Raw genomic sequence first — 20,779 nt, forward strand, 5'->3', positions numbered from 1 at the left:
CATTGGCAGGCGGATTCTTAACCACTGTGCCACCAGGGAAGCCCTGTATTTTTTTTTTATATGTATATAACAGTTTGAATCTGTTAATCCCAAACTCCTAATTTATCCCCCCCAACCCAGCCCCGCTTTCCCCTTTGGTAACCTTAAGTTTGTTTTCTATGCCTTAAGTTTGTTTCTATGTTTCTGTTTTGTAAATAAGTTCCTTTGTATCATATTTTAGATTCCACATATAAGTGATATCATATGGTATTTGTCTTTCTCTTTCTGACTTGCTTCACTTACTATGATAATCTCTAGGTCCATCCATGTTGCTGCGAGTGGCATTATTTCATTCTTTTTTATGGCTGCATAATATTGCATTGTATATATGTACCACATCTTCTTTATCCATTTCTCTGTCGATGAACATTTAGGTTGCTTCCACTGGCTATTGTAAACAGTGCTGCAATGAACATTGGGGTGCACGTGTCTTTTCAAATTAGAGTTTTCTAGGGATATATGCCGAGGAGTGGGATTGCTAGATTACGTGGTAGCTCTATTTTCAGTTTTTTAAGGAACCTCCATACTGTTTTCCATAGTGGCTGCACCAATTTACCTTCCCACCAACCGTGTAGGAGGGTTCCCTTTTCTCCACACCCTCTCCAACATTTATTATTTGTAGACTTTTTAATGATGGCCATTCTGACTGGTGTGAAATGATACCTCATTGTAGTTTTTTATTTTATTATTTTTTAAAATTTTATTTATTTATTTATTTATTTTTGGCTGCGTTGGGTCTTCGTTGCTGCACGCGGGCTTTCTCTAGTTGTGGCGAGCAGGGGCTACTCTTCGTTGCGGTGCGTGGGCTTCTCATTGCAGTGGCTTCTCTTGTTGTGGAGCACAGACTCTAGGCCTGCGGGCTTCAGTAGTTGTGGCACGCAGGCTCAGTAGTTGTGGCTCGCGGGCTCTAGAGCGCAGGCTCAGTAGTTGTGGTGCACAGGCTTAGTTGCTCTGCTGCATGTGGGATCTTCCTGGACCAGGGCTCAAACCCATGTCCCCTGCATTCTCAGGCGGCTCTTAACCACTGCGCCACCAGGGAAGTCCCTTGAATGAAAATGATTTTAATGTGAAAAAAAGAAGGGTACAAAATAGTACTTACATACTGATTGAAGCTGTGTGAAAATTCAGGCCATGAATATTCATTTGGAAAAAAAAAGTTATCATTTACAGACTTTAATGAACATGGCAGCATGCTGGGCACTGACAAGAAAACGGCACAAATACGCAGGAATAATGCACAATAAGAAAGTCCAAGCTGCGGTTTGGGCTCCCTCAAAGTCCGTTGTAAGCTCTGTGTTTGTGCCTGAGCTGGACAAAGGATGGGGTGGATGTCCCCACCGGGCCCTTGGTGGAAGGAACGCCAGGGGGCGCACCAAACACGTCGCCACGTCCCCCGGCGCCCCTGGGGCAGCGCGCGTTCCCCAGGACGCCCGGGCAGGACCACTACCTCCCTGCCGGCCTCCACCCCGCCCACCACCAGGGGGCGCCGCAGGCTGCCCGGCACTCGGCTCGCCGCCGGGAGCGCCAGCGCGGGCAAGCGGCGGAGGCCGGCCTGGGGGCGGCCATGGACCGCTTCGTGTGGACCAGCGGCCTCCTGGAGATCAACGAGACCCTGGTGATCCAGCAGCGGGGAGTGCGCATCTACGACGGCGAGGAGAAGGTAGGGCGGCGGCCGGCCCGGCCTCGCTCGCGGACCCGGACTCCCGGGCCCGGCCTCGCCGCTCGGCGCCGCCCCCGCAGTCCACGCCGGCCCAGCGCCCGGCTCCGGCCCGACTTGGGAACGGCTCCGGGCGGGCGCGTCGGGCGGCGGCCCCTTTCCCACCCGGGGAGAGACCCCTTCGGGCGGCACGGCGGCACGGGCCGGGAACCCTGATTCCTCGCCCGGATCGCGGCGGGCGGGCGACGGGCAGGCCGGTTCCGCCTTTGTCCGGAGCCCGCCGGGTCCTGCGCTCCCGAACCGGGCGTGACTTCGGGCGCTGGGACCTGGGGGAGCCCAAGGGACTAGGCGGTCCCGGCCGGAGCGGGAGGGGGGTGGCTTTAAAAGGATTTCCGAAAAGAGGAGTTAGCCTCTCCTGGGACGCCTTGGCTGTAGGCTCTGTGTTTTGTTTTTTGTTTGGGAGTGACAGTAGAAAGGCGGTTTGATTGTTTTGTCGAGTGATGGAGTAGGCCATGCCTGGTAATCCAAGCGTAAACCTTAGGAGGTGTGTTTGCAAATTGAAAGGAGAAATATTGCCGGTATTTCACAGAAATATTAACGTTCACTGGAGACTTCCGTCAGACTACAAACTATCATCCTCTTCTGGATGAAATGTATAAACTGGAATTAGAAAAAAATTTTAAAAACCCCTTTACTTACTAGCATTTGTGGTTTCCAGAAGTTTTCACTTGCTACCTCTCCTTCCTTGCAGTTCCTTAGAGAAACTTCCTCCTGTACTTTCGCAAACGTTGCTGGACCCAGAGCTCTTCCTGTCTGTGCTTTACAGAAGCTTGAGGCTTCCTTCCTTCTAGGGGGTGGAGGGCAGGGGTTAGTTACACAGCCATCGGAGGCACTGCTGACATGACCGGGGGCCCAGGGGTTCTCCCTCCCTGAGGGCATTTTTCCATGTTTCCATTATTGAGTCAAGATCTTTTTTTCTTAAATAATATGCTTGGCCTTAACTCTGTGTACTGCTTCAGTACTTTTATTAACTTGATCTCAAATTGGGTTTGCATGTTTTGATTGGAGTGACAAGCTCAATGTTTTTGTTTTTGTAAACCGAGGTTACACCTTTGGAACTGGGGTGAATGGGAAGCTTAATCAACCTGCCCTCCCTCGGGGGCTTGGAGCTTGGCTGCACCCTCAGGTCCGAATATGGGTATTGACAGATGGGTCTTCAAAGTCTCCTCCGAAGCCACTCCCTGCTGGCTGTCTAGCTTTTGCCGATCCCCACACTCTGTTGTTCTATGGAATTCCAATATGCAAATTAGGGACACGTTGGCTGCACATAGCATAACTATGGTATCTTTTCTTTTTTTTAATAAATTTATTTATTTATTTTTGGCTGCATTGGGTCCTCGTTGCTGCGCACGGGCTTCCTCTAGTTGTGGTGAGCGGGGGCTACTCTTCGTTGCGGTGCCCGGGCTTCTCATTGCAGTGGCTTCTCTTGTTGCAGAGCACGGCTCTAGGCATGCAGGCTCAGTAGTTGTGGCGCACGGGGTTAGTTGCTCCGCGGAATGTGGGATCTTCCCAGACCAGGGGTCGAACCCGTGTCTCCTGCATTGGCAGGTGGATTCCCAACCACTGTGCCACCAGGGAAGTCCTTATGGTATCTTTAAAACAATAAAAAGATCAAACGATTAGGACCCATATATGAAAAACCATTGCTGAGCCAGCAAATTCTAGTTTTTCCTTTATTTTTTTTGCTTCCTGTTTTAGCAAATAGATATAGGTATCAGAGGATTAAGAAAAAAGTCATGGGAAGTACTTAGTCGAGACCGTTTGATCTCATCAAGAATTCTTTTTTTTATAACTTTTTTTTTATTGAAGTATAGTTGACTTACAGTGTTGTGTTAGTTTCAGGTGTACAGCAAAGTGGTTCAATTGTATAGATACATATGTATCTATTCTTTTTCAGATTCTTTTCCATTATAGGTTATTACAAGATACTGAATATAGTTCCCTGTGCTATACAGGAGGTCCTTGTTGTTAGTCAAGAATTCTTAACTGCTCTGCAAGCTGGGGGTGGTGCGGGAGAGGTGTGGGTGTCTTGAAACCTAAGCGAAGCTCTAAGGCCTGCTCACCACTGTGGTCCCGGGGCTGGAACTACTCAGTCACTTGCTGAGCTGTCCCTAGTGTGGCTGAGGGCCAGACTGATTCCTGGGGGAAGTCTTGCGTCCTGGCTTTCTCCCTCTGCTGGAAGGCGTCCAGACCTTCTCCCTCTGCTGGAAGGCGTCCAGACCTTCTCCCTCTGCTGCAAGGCGTCCAGACCTCGCGTGGTCTGAGGACCCCAGGAAGCTGCACACATCAACGTCCGGATCTGAGCAGGTGCCCTTTCAGAATCTCTCACCGGCTCCCGTGGTCTCGGTGCTACAGTGCAGACCGCACAGCCTTCTCAGCTTTGCACCCAACATGTTCCCCCGTAGGTGCAGGGCTAAGACCAGTGGACTCTCCCTACTCGTCCTTTGTATCTTCTGGCGCACTGTGGGTGTGAAATACATTAAAACAAAGAAACAAACACACAAAACCTTGAATAAGCAGCGCACCTGCTACGTGCCAGGAGCTTTACGTAATTTAATCCTCTCAATGGGCATGTGAGGTGAGTATTTCACTGAATGAGAAAAGAACTCTCAGAGGCAACGTGACTTGCCCTAAGATCCACTGAGTTAGTTATCAGAAGAGCTGGGAGTTAAATCTCTATTGGTCAGAGTTCCAAAGACTGTGCTTTGTTCACTCTGCTGGAGCGCTTCAAAAATACAGCAGTCTCCAGTGCCAGACCCTTTCCGTAGTGTAATATGTATGTTCTACGTATGTTTATGGAACATCCTCTGAAGAGGAGTACACTGAGACCCTCAGTAGGTGGTTGAGAAAACTGCGACCTGTCCAAGGTCACACGGTTAGTAATGGGTGGAGCCAGACCATTGCTCTTTCCACTGCCCAGGTGCCTCTTGCTTGTTTATACAGGCACAGTTTTCATGGGCCCCTTATGACCGGATAATATGTTGTTTTCCTAAGCAGCGTGGACAGGTCATTTGTTTCAATTCACAGAAGCTTCTGCAGCCTCAGCTAATTTAAAGAGTAACGTAAGAAGGTTAGTGGTGTGTAAAGTGGCAAGTTGCCAGCTTATACTAGAAGATTTAGAAAATGTGTATTTTCTTTCAGCTTTTAGGAATTTACCCTTGGGAAATAATCAGAGACGCATAAAAATATAATGAACGAGGATGTGCATCTCAGCAGTATTATATATATATTATTTATTATTATGTAGTATAGGGAAAAATTGGAAGCAATCTGAATGTCCGCCATAGGGATTGGTTAATTAAATATGACACGCCCTAATCAGCATGAGGCATGGCTAACCATAGGCTGCTAGGTGAAAAAAAGCAAGTTATAAAACTACAAATATCATGGTCTTATTTTAAGATTATGTCCACACACCCTGGCTGGTCTGATTACGAATGATTTCGTTTTCTTTTTTAGACTTAAAAAAAATGTTTTCCAGATTTTCAACAGCATATTACTTTTATAGCAGAGAAATGTGAACTCAAAACAAAACAATAAGAGCTTATTCAGCGAATGCCTAAGTTATTTTAACTATTGACTTATAAGTAGTTGAAATTATTCTAGCTCTGAGTGGTAGAAGCAAAGCAAGCCTAAACTTGTCTGTCCCGTTGAGCTCATAATCCCTTGGAATCCCTGAAGGGAACAATTACACAGTGTCTTCACTGGGAGCAGCAGTGCTTTACGTGTGCACATTGTTCATCAACATAGTAATGGAACGTCCTCTGGCTTCAGCTTTAAACTCACATCCTTATGCTTGGATTTCAGTCAGATAACGTGCAGTTTCCTAATCAGAACTATTATGTAGTTATGCTGTGTAATGTGGTAACAGGTACTCTCAAGTTGATAAAGTATCTGCTTCTGGAAAAGTGAAATCTTACTCATTGGCAAAAAAGAGATTTTTAAAATAGCTTAAACTCAATTATTTGGTTTTGCTATGCAACATTCACCAAAACATTTGTAGCCAGGCCGCATTAAGTGCCAGGAATGTGAATGTGTTACTTCAGATGCAGAGGAAAGCGTGAAACTCCGAAGTCTTTTCTCTGAGGTGCTGAAGTGCTTGGTGGGAATCTCTTACAGAGTGTCTTCGACCAGATGGTTCAGTTTTCTTCCTATTAAAGCTTATTAACCACATTATTTAAACTTACTAATATTAAGATATTAGTAATAAAGTCAGACGTTTCTCTTAGAAAATAATTTTTTTTAACTCATGTTAAAAAGTACTGGTTATGTATTTTAAAGGAATTTTTTGACAGTGTTTCTGCTTATGTTCAATTTAGCAAAAAATAATTTATATACATTTCAGAGTTGCATGGAGTTATATATGCCTGTAACAAATTTCTTTATCTTTTTTTATTAGACAAGTAATAAAGTTGTTAAATATGGGTAAACCAAAAGAAGAAACTTGAAATAATCAGTAATCCTTTACCCATAAACAATTACTTTTCGCACGTCCTGTGTGTGTGATTGTGCAGGTGCGTGTGTGTGTGTGTGTGTAGCTGTGCTGTGTACACTGCTTTTTTCTATATTAATATTATGAGTATCTTGTAATATATTGTCAAGTGCATACATAATTGCATTTATGAATATTTTTACTTAAGAATGATATATAAGGGCTTCCTTGGTGGCGCAGTGGTTGCGAGTCCGCCTGCCGGTGTAGGGGACACGGGTTCGAGCCCTGGTCTGGGAGGATCCCACATGCCGCGGAGCGACTGGACCCGTGGGCCACACCTGCTGCGCCTGCGCGTCTGGAGCCTGTGCTCCGCAACGGGAGGGGCCGCGACGGTGGGAGGCCCGCGCACCGCGATGGGGGGTGGCCCCCCGCTTGCCGCAGCTGGAGAGGGCCTTCGCACGGAAACGAACACCCAACACAGCCAAAAATAAATAAATAAATAACTTAAAACTTAAAAAAAAAAAAAAGAATGATATATAATAATGTTCTAATTGGTTATTTACTTGATACCCATTTTAAACCACATTTTATTTTTTTAAATTTTTAAATTTTAAAAAAATTTATTTAATTTATTTATTTTTGGCTGTGTTGGGTTTTCGTTGCTGTGTGCGGGCTTTCTCTAGTTGCAGAGAGTGGGGGCTACTCTTCGTTGCAGTGCGTGGGCTTCTCATTGCGGTGGCTTCTCTTGTTGCAGAGCATGGGCTCTAGGCACGCGGGCTTCAGTAGTTGTGGCACGCGGGCTCAGTAGTTGTGGCTCGTGGGCTCTAGAGCGTAGGCTCAGTAGTTGTGGCGCACAGGCTTGGTTGCTCCGCGGCATGGGGGATCTTCCCGGACCAGGGCTCGAACCCGTGTCCCCTGCATTGGCAGGCAAATTCTTAACCACTGTGCCACCAGGGAAGCCCTAACCACATTATTTTAAACTCAAAAGGATTATTATTTGTAATAACCTGGACCCTTACTAAGATGCTTTCCGTTGAGTTTCTGTTTTATATTATAACTTTTGAAATAACTAGTTACTCCTCAAAAGGATAGAAGCATGTCCTACCTTATGGCAAATTCGACTTTCTAGTAACTAAAGTGAATAGAAACTTCCAATATATTTCTTGATTTTAACAAATGAAGGGGTTTGACTTATCAGTCTTTTGGGTTCCAACTCTAAAATTTGCTTATTTATATAATTTCCAGTGCATAATAACAAATTATGAGGATTAAAGGTTTGGTCCTAAAGACCTAGCTGGCATTTTTGTGATTGTATTATAGTTTAAAAAAAACATTTTGGGCTTCCCTGGTGGCGCAGTGGTTGAGAATCTGCCTGCTAATGCAGGGAACACGGGTTCGAGCCCTGGTCTGGGAGGATCCCACATGCCGCGGAGCGGCTGGGCCCGTGAGCCACAATTACTGAGCCTGCGTGTCTGGAGCCTGTGCTCCGCAACAGGAGAGGCCGCGATAGTGAGAGGCCCGCGCACAGCGATGAAGAGTGACCCCCACTTGCCGCAACTAGTGAAAGCCCTCGCACAGAAACGAAGACCCAACATAGCCATAAGTTAAAAATAAAATAAAATAAATAAAAATTAAAAAAAAAAAAACATTTTTACATTTATAATTTGCCTAAGTGACGCAGTCCCCTGATAAAAATTCAAAAACCACGAAAAGTTAAAAGTCTTCCTCCCCTCCTAGTCTGTCACCCACTTCCCCCTGAGAAGTCACCAGTGCTTCATTCTAGAGAGTCATGCGTATGTGTCATAACACAGGCGTTTGTGTAAAATATATTGTTTTTTTCCTTTTTAAAGTATAAACTTGTAATATACTATGCATACAAAGTTCTGAAACTTGCTTTTTTCACTTAATCTATGTGGAGAATTTACCATATTTCATTAAGTCTTAGTACACATTCTCTACCCCCCCACCCCCCTGGGAGCAGGATGAATCTTCAATTCATGGCATCTTAGATGTTATCAAATACATAAAGAGTCTCCTGATTCTTTTTAATGACTGAGTTGTCATTCCTTGTGTGGATGTACATTTCCCTGTTGATGGACATTTATATTGTTTCCTATCTTTTGCTTTTAAAAAACAATGAATAACCTAGTAGCATATCGTTGTCCACATGTGTGAATTTGTCTGTGGGATAAATTCCTAGAAGGGCATTGATTGGATCAAAGGATTTGTGTGTTTATATTTTTGATAGATGATAATACATTGCCCTCCATAGCACTTGTCCCTCCAGTGATGTGTGCAAATGCTTATTTGCCCAACACGTCACCAGCACAATGTTATCAAACTTTTGGGCCCTTGCCAATCTCATGGATAAAAGGGGTATCTTGATGTTGTCTTAATTTGCCTTTTTCTTATCATCAGTGACGTTGGGCATCAATTAATGTGTTTAAGAGTCATTTGTAGTTCCTTTTCTGTGAACTTTCTGTTAACAGTCTTTGCCCATTTATCTAAGGGATTATAGGCTATTTCCTTATTGATCTGTAAGAGTACTTTATATATTAAGGAGACATATATATTTGTCTCTGATGTGAGTTACAATTATTTTTCCCAGTCTGCCATCTTTGCCCTTGGTGGTTTTTGCCATGAAGAATTTGTGTGCATGCGTGTGTGTGGAGGGGAATTGATCAGTCTTTTCCTCTAATGCTAATGGGTTTAATGTTTTTCTTAGAAAGACTTTCTCCACTCTGAAGTGATTTAAAATTTTTTCTTGTAATTTTTTTCTAGTTCTTTCATAAATTTTTAACTCAAATATTTGATCTATCCAGAATTTACACATTTTTGGTCCAGTGTGTTAAGTATAATCTTACTTTGTTCCCCCCATCCCCAATGGGCAACCCAGGTGCCCCAGTGCCATTGACTGAATCTCCATCCACACTTATTTTGCATCTGTTTGTGTTTTTTTCTGGATTTTCTTATTATTTAAAAATCATTTAAAATTTTATATGAGTGTTATACACAAATTCAATCTGGTGGTAAAAATTCACTCAGTGGTGAGGTGTATAGTTTTGAAAAAGGGCCCTTTGCTTCTTTTTCACCCATTCCCTCACACTTTTTCTGAGATAACCATCGTTAACAGATCATTGAGTATCCCCATTTAGACCTTTTTCTACTACTTATATGTGTATATATACACACATCTATTTATCTACCTATTTATAGATCTATCTCACATGTAGTTTGAGGGGTATGGAGTTTATATCTATCTGATTACATTATATGCAATATGCTGTCAATTACTTTCTTCCCCACTAACCCTATGTCTTCGAGTTCCGTGATAGTTCATGTAGCTCTACCTCACTATTCTTTTTAACCCCTGCATGGATTTCATAGTATGAATGTATCACACTTGATTTAACCACTTCCCTATTGTTACATAGCTAGGTCATTTTCAATTTTTTCCTAATTTTAACAAGACTTATGAAGTGTGTAGCATTGCTTCTCTTTAACTTGTGATAAGTCTAATTCTAAAATGTTTATTTATGTGATTGACTTACTATTGTGCAATTCATGGGGAAGAAAATCTGGACCACATTGAGTGATATGTTATTAATATTTTGTGATGATCTTGTTTTTCTAGATAAAATTTGATGCTGGGACCCTCCTTCTTAGTACGCACCGTCTAATTTGGAGAGATCAGAAAAATCATGTAAGATCGCGTTTTTTGCTTCTGTTCTAGGTTTTAGGTCACTGATTTTTTTTCTTTCTTTTTTTCTTTCTGGCAAAACTATAAATACATGTGATAAACTTCTGTTTGCAGATGTCAGAAGAGTGTGTCCCATACGGTCTCTCTGAATGGGGCACAGATAGAGGAGTTAGGGTCTGGTCCCTCATTCAACCCTAGCACAGTCTGCAGCTACTGTACAGAGAATCCTGGCAGCTCCTGGTTTTTAAGCACTAATCAGATTCTCCCTCACACCCAAGTGTCCCCATCACTCAGGGGTCCTGAAAACAACCCGTTTTCCCGATTGTTGTTGAGAGTCAGGAGGAGGTCTGCTGCGAAGTGCTTCTACCTAGATACTGAGATGAACTGCCTCTCAGTCACTCAGCAAAAGGAGAAACGCCCCCCCCACCCCGTTTTCGCATTTCTAGGAAGAGAGGACTCAGTGATATGTATAGACCTGATATCTTTATTCCAAAGAGCTTTACCTTGAAAGTGTGTGTGTGTATTTGTGTGTAAATTTCTGTGTTGCCAGTAAAAGAAGCAATCTTTTCTATGTTTTTTTTTTTAATTGCTGGCTGCCTCCCCCATGAAATTTTAGTTCCACAGGTAAACTATATACTGTACTGAGGCTCTTTGCATGTCACTAACTGCTGCAAACTCTGACTCTTTTTGCCCCCCAAGAACCAATTTTTCCCCCTCAATGGTGATATTGGCCTCGTTGATGATGCATGCCTTAGAACTGTTAATGTTGCCTAATTCTTTTTAAAGAAGTATATATTCAAGAAAGAAATCTTTTTTGGAGGGGTAGGCGTCCTTAAACCATATGTTTATAAATTAAATTAATCTTAGTATAATTTTTCTGATTATCATGTAAAGGAGCTAATATCAAAACCCTTAGACCTATTAAATGCTGGTCATTTATAATAATTCTAAAAATCAGATATACGAATAAAGGGAAGCCATGTTAGTATTTTCTGTTAAAAATTAATTGTGGGTGGGTGAGTGAAATATAGAAAATTGTAAAGAGGAAAAATCAGCTCTATAACACACTCTTTAAAGTCGTTTTGATTTACCTGCTCTATTTTCTGTTTTCCATATAAGAATATATTATATGTAAACAATTTTCATATAAATACTACTGTTTAAAAGATATAGCTCCTGTAAAAACAAAGGTAGTTACAGCTGCTTTTAAACCTCTTATGTTCTTCCACGCAGCAAAATGCTACCACAGTATTGTCTTCATTCAGTTTTTCCTTAAGCTTATTTAAGGAATAAAATAACATTATTATTTTCTATTGTTATAATTACTAAGGACCTTAAAGGTATGTGGCACCCCACTAAATCTATAAAACAAGGATTTCTGACGAGTCTTAACGTATCGTGTTTTCTTTTGATTCCCTCCCAGGAATGCTGCATGGCCATTCCTCTTTCCCAAATCGTGTTCATTGAAGAACAGGCAGCTGGAATTGGGAAAAGGTAAGGTCTGTATATTACAGTCTTTATGCACAAAAGCGTTTCTTGTCAAGCTGTCCTTGTTAACTTGGTTGAGTCATTGCTCAGTCAGTCATGGCCGTGACTGCGTGTGTGCAAGTGAATCAGATGATTGTGTTTGTTGGTCAGAGCTCCCCTAAGAAGGTATTGTCCTGGGGGAGGAGGGAAATAGGTGAGGGAGATTAAGAAGCACAAACTTCCAGTTACAAAATAAATGCGTCATGGGTATGAAAGGTAGAGTGTGGGGAATATAGTCAGTAACTAAGTAATAGCTTTGTATGGTGACATAGCGTACCTAGACTTATCATGGGATCATTTTGAAATGTATAGAAATATAGAATCACTCTGTTGTGTAACAGAAACTAACATAGTATTGTAGGTCAGTTATACTTCAAAAACAAACAACCAAAGTCATGAAAAAAGAGATGGGATTTGTGGATGCCAGAGGTGGGGTGTGGGGGGCAGGGAAAATTGAGGGAAGGTGGTCAAAAGGCACAAACTTTCAGTAATAAGATAAATAAGCAATAGGGATGTGATGTATTGAAGACAACATGATAAATGTAATTAACACTGCTGTACGTTATCTATGAAAGTTATCAAGAGAGTAAATCCTAAGAGTTCCCATTGCAAGGAAGAAAAATTTTTTTTCTATTTCTTTAATTTTGTATTGGATGTTCACTAAATTTACTCTGGCAATCATTTCATGATGTATGCAAGTCAAATCATTATGCTCTGTGCTCTACACCTTAAACTCATACAGTGCCATATGTCAATTATATCTCAAAACTGGGGAAAAATATGTTTTAAAAAAAAGAAGGTATTATCCTACTTTAAACTCACTGATAAATGGAAGTCATTCTTAAAGCATGAATCAAGTACTAAAGTTGCTGTAATATCCTCAGGTCATAATAAATAAGTGTGGGCCGGCTGTCACTATATATTTCCACAGACATCTGCTTTTTTTTTTTTTTTTGTGGGGGGCATGCCACGCGGCTTGTGGGATCTTAGTCCCCCAACCAGGGATCGAACCCAGGCCCTCAGCAGTGGAAGCACAGAGTCCTAACCACTGGACCACCAGGGAAGTCCCCAGACATTTGCTTTTATGTGTCTGTGTATGTATCATTCAGTACTTAAAATCATAAATGACCCATCTGAGAAAAATACCTGACTTGGCTCCTATCTCTAGCTGACCATAAAGTTTCTCAACTTCGACTTTTTCAGATATCAGTGTTGAACAGAGTATCACAAGAGTTACTGTCCAAACAGGGACATTTCTTAGAGTAATAAGGGACACTGCTTATAATTAGATCAGGCAAGCATAAAACTGGACTGTCCCAGGCAGACCAGGAGATGTGCTCACCTTGGTTTAAAGCCACAGGTTAAAACGTTTCTGTTTATTCAAGTATATAAAACATTTTGGCTTTACACTTTACATACATGTGACTGAGGGCAACTTATGAACAAATATTGCTGATAAGGAATTTTTTTCCATGTGGGCTTATCTTCAGCTTTAATGTAGTTAGATCCTTCAGTAGAAGTGAAACAAATGTTAAAGTTCCCTGGAAATGCAGTGCATCCTTAATTAGAATGTTGTAGCTAGCATAAAAGATTGCTTATTTGACATAAAAGAAACTAACCAATATTTTGAAAAGATTAACAAGGCATAGATTTTTAGAGTAGACTATTTCTCTGATTTATATTTTCCACCTTGTCACTTTTCTCCATCTTATTGAGTTTTTTCTTTATTTTTTGGTATGATCGACAATACAACATTATATCAGTTTCAGGTGTACAACATAGAGATACCTAGTATTTGTATATACTGCTTTATATATTGCTTTCCTTATTAAGTTCTGCAAACTTGGGCTTCCCTGGTGGCACAGTGGTTAAGAATCTGCCTGCCAATGCAGGGGACATGGGTTTGAGCCCTGGTCCGGGAGGATCCCACGTACCACGCAGCAACTAAGCCCGTGAGCCACAACTACTGAAGCCCGCGCGCCTAGAGCCCCTGCTCTGCAACAAGAGAAGCCACCACAATGAGAAGCCCGCGCACCGCAACGAAGAGTAGCCCCCTCTCGCCGCAACTAGAGAAAGCTCGCGCACAGCAACGAAGACCCAATGCAAGCAAAAAAATAATAATAATAAGTAAATTAATTAATTTTTAAAAATCATATTAAAAAATGACCATTTAAATTAAAAAAAAAGTTCTACAAACTTTAAGGGTGTTCCAGATCATTTGACTTTTTCTCTGCTGTGTTCCAAGGAAATCTAAACTCTATAACAAAAATAGTTAAATATTTACCTTCACATTAGTGTCTCTTTTTAAACATCTCCGATGAGGAGGAATTCGATAATATGCCAGGTTGACTTTTCTCAAGTATTCTCTTTAGCTCCCAACTCCTCCTCTCAAATAATTACCATATCTCAGTGAGTCAAAGATGTATGTGCATTTTCACCTTTTAACGTCTCTGAACGCAAGATGCTTCTTTGAATTGGTGGATTTTAAACTTGGTGAAATATGGTAATTGAATCACCCAAGAAGTGAATATATGAAAAAATTAGCGTGGATCTTTTTATTCTGACTTTGGGATGTTTAAACTTCATTTTGTATCATCTTTTAGCTTTTCATTGGGTTTCCTTTGACAAATTCTGATAGTTAGGGCTCAGGTTTTTTAGTTTTAAAGAGTGTATGATGCTTTTACTTAGTCACCTGATCCTAATTGTCATAGTTTTATTGTTTACCTGACAGTTCATTTCACACAGTCCCATGATTCTGCTTACACAGTTTTATTTGCTCACCTCACTTAAAGATGTTCATCACAAAGGAACCAATGAAGAGTCCGTACAAGCCTGGCTCCAGTTCACTAACCAAAGCATTTGTTACATCAAGGAGGCCCCACATGTGGTGTTTCAATTTTAGTGTGATATTTAGGCAACTATATGGGCCTAAACAAAGTAATATTGAGTAATAGGTGTATCTATAATGTGGTCATAAAGAAAAAGCTCTAAGCTAGGTATGCAAGATACTTTGAGTTTTTGGTTTTGCTAATATTTATAGAAGATTGTTTATTGAGCTGGTTGGGAAAAAAAGACTTATAAAACTCAACAGATATAATGGTATTTTGATGGCATAGAAGATAACAGTAGTCATAAAGATCATGGTAGTTTGTGATCCTGGAGTGGCAGCATTTTGAGAATTGTTTTTGCTATGGAATATCTCTCTAGATCATGCTGCTGATTGAGTGGCGTTTTCCAAAAATGACACTGTAGAATGTTAGTTTTGGATGGAGTTTTAATAAAATGTCAGCTGGCCAGTTTTACACAGATAAGTTTTCACATTTTGTTTTCAAATGAGTAAGGTTGTATGCTTTGGCAGAAATTATAGGCCCCCTGGTAACCTTTGGGGATGACTCTGTAGATGGAAAACCTAATCATAAACCAATATCATAAACCACCCCAAATTCTGAAAATTTATTTTGAACTTACTTTCTAAAACCACATTTTTATTTAGTCTGTAGCGCTAGTAATTTGAATTTTTTGGTTTACAGCTTATAGATTTTAAGTAGAGATATTTTTGAAAGGTTCATTAATACTGAATTGATACAGACCTTAAAAGGATTCCTTTCAGGATGTTGTTTGTTTCTACACGAATTTTAAGTGATCTGAAATATATTAAAAGTTATGAAAATAGAATTAGTGATTTTTAAAAGACAATTAAATACCTTACATTTGCTCTTTCTTTAGTGCCAAAATAGTGGTTCATCTTCACCCAGCTCCTTCTAACAAAGAACCTGGCCCATTCCAGAGTAGTAAGAACTCTTACATCAAACTGTCCTTCAAAGAACACGGCCAGATTGAGGTAAGTTTCTTTATGAATACGATCAGACTAGAAATGTGTACTTGTATTTTTGTTGTTGTTTGTTAATAGGATGGAAGGCAATATTGTTCAGCATACCAGTTTTCACCATATTTTTACAATAAAATTTTTATGATATCTTAAGCCTTATCAGTGGAGAATACGAAGTTTAGGTTTCAGTGGGAACGGGAGGCAGGAGGATGTAGTCACAGGAAAGAGTGGAGGCTGGAAACAGGCTAAGTCACCACACTAGGTAGGCTACTAGTTAAGTGCTCAGTGTTATCGTTTGGATAAAGAGACAGAGTATAATGCAGTGACATGTTTAACTGCCTCAGCATCTGAAAGTTCACCAGCCTTACATCAGGCAGTCTATCTTTATTAACTCCATACAAATCTAATCGCTTAAGTTCTTATCCCATAGCATCATGGTTTATATGTTCTGATTAATAAGTTGCTTTGTAAGTATTCTTTAGACATTTATAAGTGTGTGTTTATCTCCCCATCGAGATCATAAATTATTTATGTTCTTTTTCTCTATAGTACCTGACCCAGTGTTCCTTGCACAGCAGGCACTGAGCAAATTTAAGTGACTAACTGAAGTCATTCTCACTGTAGCTGAAAAATATACCTGATTTTTTTTTTATGAGCATAGGCATGTTTTGGCCCTAATATCTGGCCTCACATTTTAACTAGACAAATTATTCTCAGCTTCCTTCATGGATAACAGTTGTGTATTTTTCTTGGCACTGTGTCTGTTTCGCTACAGATTGAAAACAATCCACATATGCAGGATTGTTTAAAGTAAGTCTGTTTACTTCATTGTCACTCATCTCTTTGTTGAGAATAGTTCACTTTATGTAGAAGGTCAGTTCCTTCTTTTTTTTTCCCCCTTTGTGCTTTCTGAAGTTGACCCAAGGAAAGAACTTCCTTTGATTTCCTTTGATGTCTCTGAGAATTCTAGGCTTGTTGCAAATGACCTAACAGACTTCCAACTAAAGAAATGTTAAGTAATGATTTGTATGAGGATGTCACAGCCTGACTGACTCACTTAAAGTGTATGCATGTGCATAACAGTTTTACAGGCGTTTATCAGAGGAAATGACACAGAGAAGATGGGAGAATATGCCAGTTTCCCAGTCGTTGCAAGCAAATAGAGGACCCCAGGTATTTTTTCAGCTGTTTCCTAATCCAGTATTTTCAGCTCTGTACTTGCATCTTCATTAAGGGGAAAGAGTTCTATGATTATAGAACTTGCCAGAAACAAAATAATGATATTCTAATTAAAAACTGATTTTCACAGAACTTAATTTAGTGCTCTATAGACAGCAGACACTTAGTAATAATACATGACTACTTACCAGGGTAATTTCAGGGTGGCAGAAGTTAGATTCCCCTTCTGCATTCTCTTCTTTATAATTGGTGTGGCATCTGAGAGAACAGACAGTACCACTGGGTGACATTTTCCAGGCCAGTCTAATTAACCACCAACGTGGACAGACACTCAAATATATAAAAGTAGCTTGTATAATAACTGTCAAGTACCAGAATTTTACCTATAATTTTTTGCACATTTGAGACCATATTAAATGTCTGATACCTGTATAATAGCTTGCCAAAGAACAAAAATGAAGAGGAAATTTAATTTATATCTAAAATACAGAGTAAAATATACCATCTCTTGTTATGTTCAGTTTTTCTGTATAATGATTTGAAGGTCATTATGTATGGCAATAAACCGACAAATGTTTTGAAAGGAAACTGAATGTAACTGCGTGCTGTTTTCTCGGGTTCTTTGTGGGTCCTCTCCCACCACTGAAAACACAATATAGTGGGTTACAAAAAGACTGTGTCCTTCCTATTTTGGACGTTTTATTTTCTACTTTTGTTTTTCAGCCAGGAAGAATAAGGGCTGTAGGAATTGTAGGTATTGAAAGGAAACTGGAAGAAAAAAGAAAAGAAACTGACAAAAACATTTCTGAGGTAATTCTTACACAAGTTCCGGTCAGCTGTCCTTTTCAGCCATCTTGCTTATTCTTTTGGATACAGCTGTGAGTAACTCCGTTCTGTGTATTGGAATATATTTAGTTTGCCTGGAGCCACACAGTCTCTTTTTCCATTTAAGGAGTCTACTTCAGGTCGGCATAATTTAGCCCAAATGTGTTTTAAAAATCTTTTCCAGAAAGGACTTAAAAAGAAATGCAAATTTGTTTTCTGTGAGGTTAGGAAACGTCATGAATTATTGTGTGTAAATTTTAAAGTCTAGATGGGATTGATTGGAAGGTCCTCCTGATGAATTCAGGGTCCTATGTATAATTATCTGGGATGTTTGGTTAACTTAGTTGAGGGGAAAATGCTGTTCTGCGGCCCTTGACTCTGGCCGGACACTACGCAGTTTTAATGCTGATGACCACTTGGGGACCAGGCACAGAGGTAGTAAGAATGGCTCAAACCAGCTTATCACTTCTCCTAGGAGAGCAGCCCCGAGCCTGTACTTGACAGTGTTTCTGAAACCTCGTCCTATGTGAGGAAATTCAAATGAAGGGGAAAGAACTCTAGTTAAGAAAATGAGTTACACATTAGATTTTGGCAGTTAGTTAATACATCTAAACATATCGGTTTTCCCATGTTTATATGGAAATGGTCTTGGATTTTTATGGAATGATTTTGTGAAGTGAAGTAATTTTTTAGTTTTCATAATAGTTTGTAAGTAAAATTCCATTGATGAGTGCTGCTCATAGAATTTCCAAGACTTATCTCAATCAGATAAAGTCTAAACTGCAAATAGTTACTGAATACCTGTGTTAGTCAAGGTTCTCCAGAGAAACAGAACAAATAGGGGATATATTCTTTTGGATACAGCTGTGCATATCTTTTGGATATCTATATGTGGATGTCGATACACAGATATAGATATGCTGATATCTTTATCTCTCTCTATATAGATACAGGTATCTGTATATCTAGATTGTCCTATATATACACAGTGAGATTTATCATAAAGAAGTGCCTCATGTGATTGTGGGAAGCTGCCAGCTGGTGACCCAGGAAAGCTGGTGATAGAAATGCTAACCGGAGTGTGAAGGCCTAAGAACCAGGAGCACCGGTGGTGTTAAGTCCAGTCCAAGGGCAGGATAAGACTGATGTCGTAGCTCATCAGTCAGGCAGAGAACTTTTTGTTCCATTAGGCCCTCTAGGGGGCAATTCAGGAGGGCGATCTGAATTTAACTGTTCAACTCATTCTGCAGATTCAGACGCTAACCTCATGTGGAAACAGCCTCACAGACCCGCTCAGAATAACGCTTGATCAGGCACCTGGGCACCCCACGATCTAGTCAAGTTGACACATAAACTTAACCATCATAATAGCCATATCTGGGCCCACTAATTGAATATGGATTCTTGTTGAGGGACCAAGGGCATTTGACCTATTAAGTGCTGTGGTCTAGGTTTTGCTGAGGGCATGTTTATGGTAAAGTTGTGTGTGTGTTCCTTGGTCCTTTGTATTTCCTGCACATTAGCAGCTTGATCCTGAGGCTTGATCAGACTTGTGTTTGAGCCCTTTGTTGAGACTAGAGGTGACACTGTGTTCCTTCATCACGTCTCTTTTTATCATGTTAGCGGCTGTCAATATTCAGTGCATAGATCTTTGGGTCACTGATGGTTGCAAATGGTGGTACTCTGTGATTTATTTTTCATTTATTAGTTGGGACACTTTTTAAAGAGATGCTTCCCTTCATTACTATTTGGCTACTCAGTGATACGGCTCCTAGAAGGAATGCAGAACATGTGGCATTTCCTTTATTATCAGGATGATAAATTGGTTCCTTATCATCCTCCTCCCGAGGTGACTAGTTAGGTTTTTTCACGTATTATTATGAATTCATACATTTTAACATATTTGATGATTTCAGTCAGTTGCAATTATTACCCTAGTTAAAGCTCAAATTGTCCCATCTTTGGCCAGTGGGAGCCTCTTCAGGTTAGCTCCTGAGTGGTTTTGATGTGACCTGGTAGACTTTGAGAGCTTCCTTACTGCCTGGTGTTGACAGAAGTTCCAGGACCATCTTGTATATTTCCTGCTCCGGGTCTGGAATCAACCATTATCTGAGAAGCTCTGGTTTCTTTTAGTGGGAAATGGTATTTCATAACCACAATCTGCCTGCTAGGAATTTGCATCCCTCTTGGGTTGATCTTTATTTCTAGGACTTTTCAGTGGAAAGAGCTAGGATTTTTTTTTTCTAATAAAGGTGCCTCATGAGGTCACACTGATGCTTCCTATTCAAATTCGGGACTACACTAGTGAATAATGAGTAAAACAGTTAAAAAGGATTTTTTGGTATATGTTCTCCCCTTTCTTCCCACATGTAAAACATAGGTGTGCTGTATCTACACTATCTGAGCGTTCAGCCACCATGTACCCTCTTCCCCTCTAGCTGTCATTTAGTCTCATTTGTACAAGTAACTGTGTGTGATACCACCAGTCTTTACGTTCACCTCCCTCTATTCATTTTGGTTGTCTGAAGCTCATCCTGTAGTAGATGTTTCAGAAAGTGCTCATGGGAACAATATTCCCTGAGTTCTGGCATCTTTGTATTCCTTACACATGAAGGTCAGTTTTGCTGGATATTTAATCCTTGGCTCACATTTTCTTTCCCGAGTGCCTTCCATATGTGACTTTCAGTTTTTTGTCTGGCATGAAGTGTTGCTGCCAGAGTGATGACAACCTCATTTTCTCCCTTCTCTAAAGTCACTTGCTGTTTTTCCTAGATGCCCAAAGGATTTTTTTTTTTCTAAATAAAGCTTTGTATAATAATTTTTCTAGACTGTCTGTGTGTTAGTCATTCTGGACTGTTATTCTCGGGTGCACAGTATGCTTTCAGTATTTGGTTTCAGACATGTTTTCTTTTAATTTCAGGGAAGTTTTTCTCTAAATTTCAATAATTGCTTAGATTTTTTTTTTTTCTTCTGAGACTCCTATTAGCTGTATGTTGCAGCTTTACGGCCTATCTTCACTCTTTGGGACTTTCTTTCAAACCCTTTTTATCTTTTCCTTCGTTTCTTTTTTATTTTAGAAAAATTTCCTTCTTCACCTGTTGTTTCTCTTAAGATATTATCTGTTGTGTTTATTCGTCTTGTGTTTGTCTAGTATAGTCTTTCTTTCAGAAATGATTAAAAAAATTCTTTCCTGGGTCCTGCCACCTCATTTCTGATTTATATTGCCCTTTCACAGCTTCTCTCATTTTATTAACACCTATTAGCTCATTTTGAAATGAAAGGTAAGCTTTCGATGTGATCTATGAACATGTCTCTCTGGCGTGCTTTCATTATCTTTAATGTTATTCTGCTCTTGATTTTCTTTTTTCCTGTAATAACTTTGTGTGGGATTTGACCTTGATACTTTGCTCTCGCTAATTTTCGTGTGAAATTGGTTTTCTTGAAGTTCCAGAGGAAGGCCTAGCTCAGGGCGGCTCTTCTCACTCCACAAGCTCACTCTTCTGCTGTGTGCATGCAGCGTGAAAAAGGGAG

General features: G+C 40.4%; 1 protein-coding gene and 1 long non-coding RNA gene across 6 annotated transcripts in view; one reads left to right on the plus strand and one right to left on the minus strand.

Annotated features, from left to right (window-relative positions):
* Positions 1 to 944: 944 nt before the first annotated feature.
* On the minus strand, positions 945 to 17,140 carry LOC309647596. Of its 3 annotated transcripts, none has more exons than XR_014256170.1 (4): positions 16,612 to 17,140; positions 15,006 to 15,059; positions 2,396 to 3,348; positions 945 to 1,083 (listed from the first exon to the last, which is right to left on the minus strand). It is a non-coding gene; the product is annotated as an uncharacterized lncRNA (long non-coding RNA). The 3 variants fall into 3 exon arrangements; XR_014256171.1 differs by lacking the exons at positions 15,006 to 15,059; positions 16,612 to 17,140 and adding exons at positions 3,820 to 3,948; positions 4,007 to 7,779; XR_014256172.1 differs by lacking the exons at positions 15,006 to 15,059; positions 16,612 to 17,140 and adding an exon at positions 4,007 to 7,779 and having other exon boundaries at positions 2,396 to 3,948.
* Positions 1,080 to 20,779, plus strand: part of VPS36 (vacuolar protein sorting 36 homolog) — a 32,776-nt gene continuing 13,076 nt past the window's right edge. For all 3 annotated transcript variants that reach the window (XM_082435031.1, XM_082435033.1, XM_082435032.1), the window contains exons 1-6: positions 1,080 to 1,699; positions 9,823 to 9,891; positions 11,312 to 11,382; positions 15,142 to 15,256; positions 16,328 to 16,417; positions 17,147 to 17,233. In XM_082435031.1, the coding sequence (XP_082291157.1) occupies positions 1,604 to 1,699; positions 9,823 to 9,891; positions 11,312 to 11,382; positions 15,142 to 15,256; positions 16,328 to 16,417; positions 17,147 to 17,233 (528 nt within the window). In that variant the 5' untranslated portion in view covers positions 1,080 to 1,603. The remainder of the gene's footprint in view (positions 1,700 to 9,822; positions 9,892 to 11,311; positions 11,383 to 15,141; positions 15,257 to 16,327; positions 16,418 to 17,146; positions 17,234 to 20,779) is intronic.

Source organism: Balaenoptera physalus, assembly GCF_965194825.1.
Source record: "Balaenoptera physalus genome assembly, chromosome: 18".
NCBI lineage: Eukaryota > Metazoa > Chordata > Mammalia > Artiodactyla > Balaenopteridae > Balaenoptera > Balaenoptera physalus.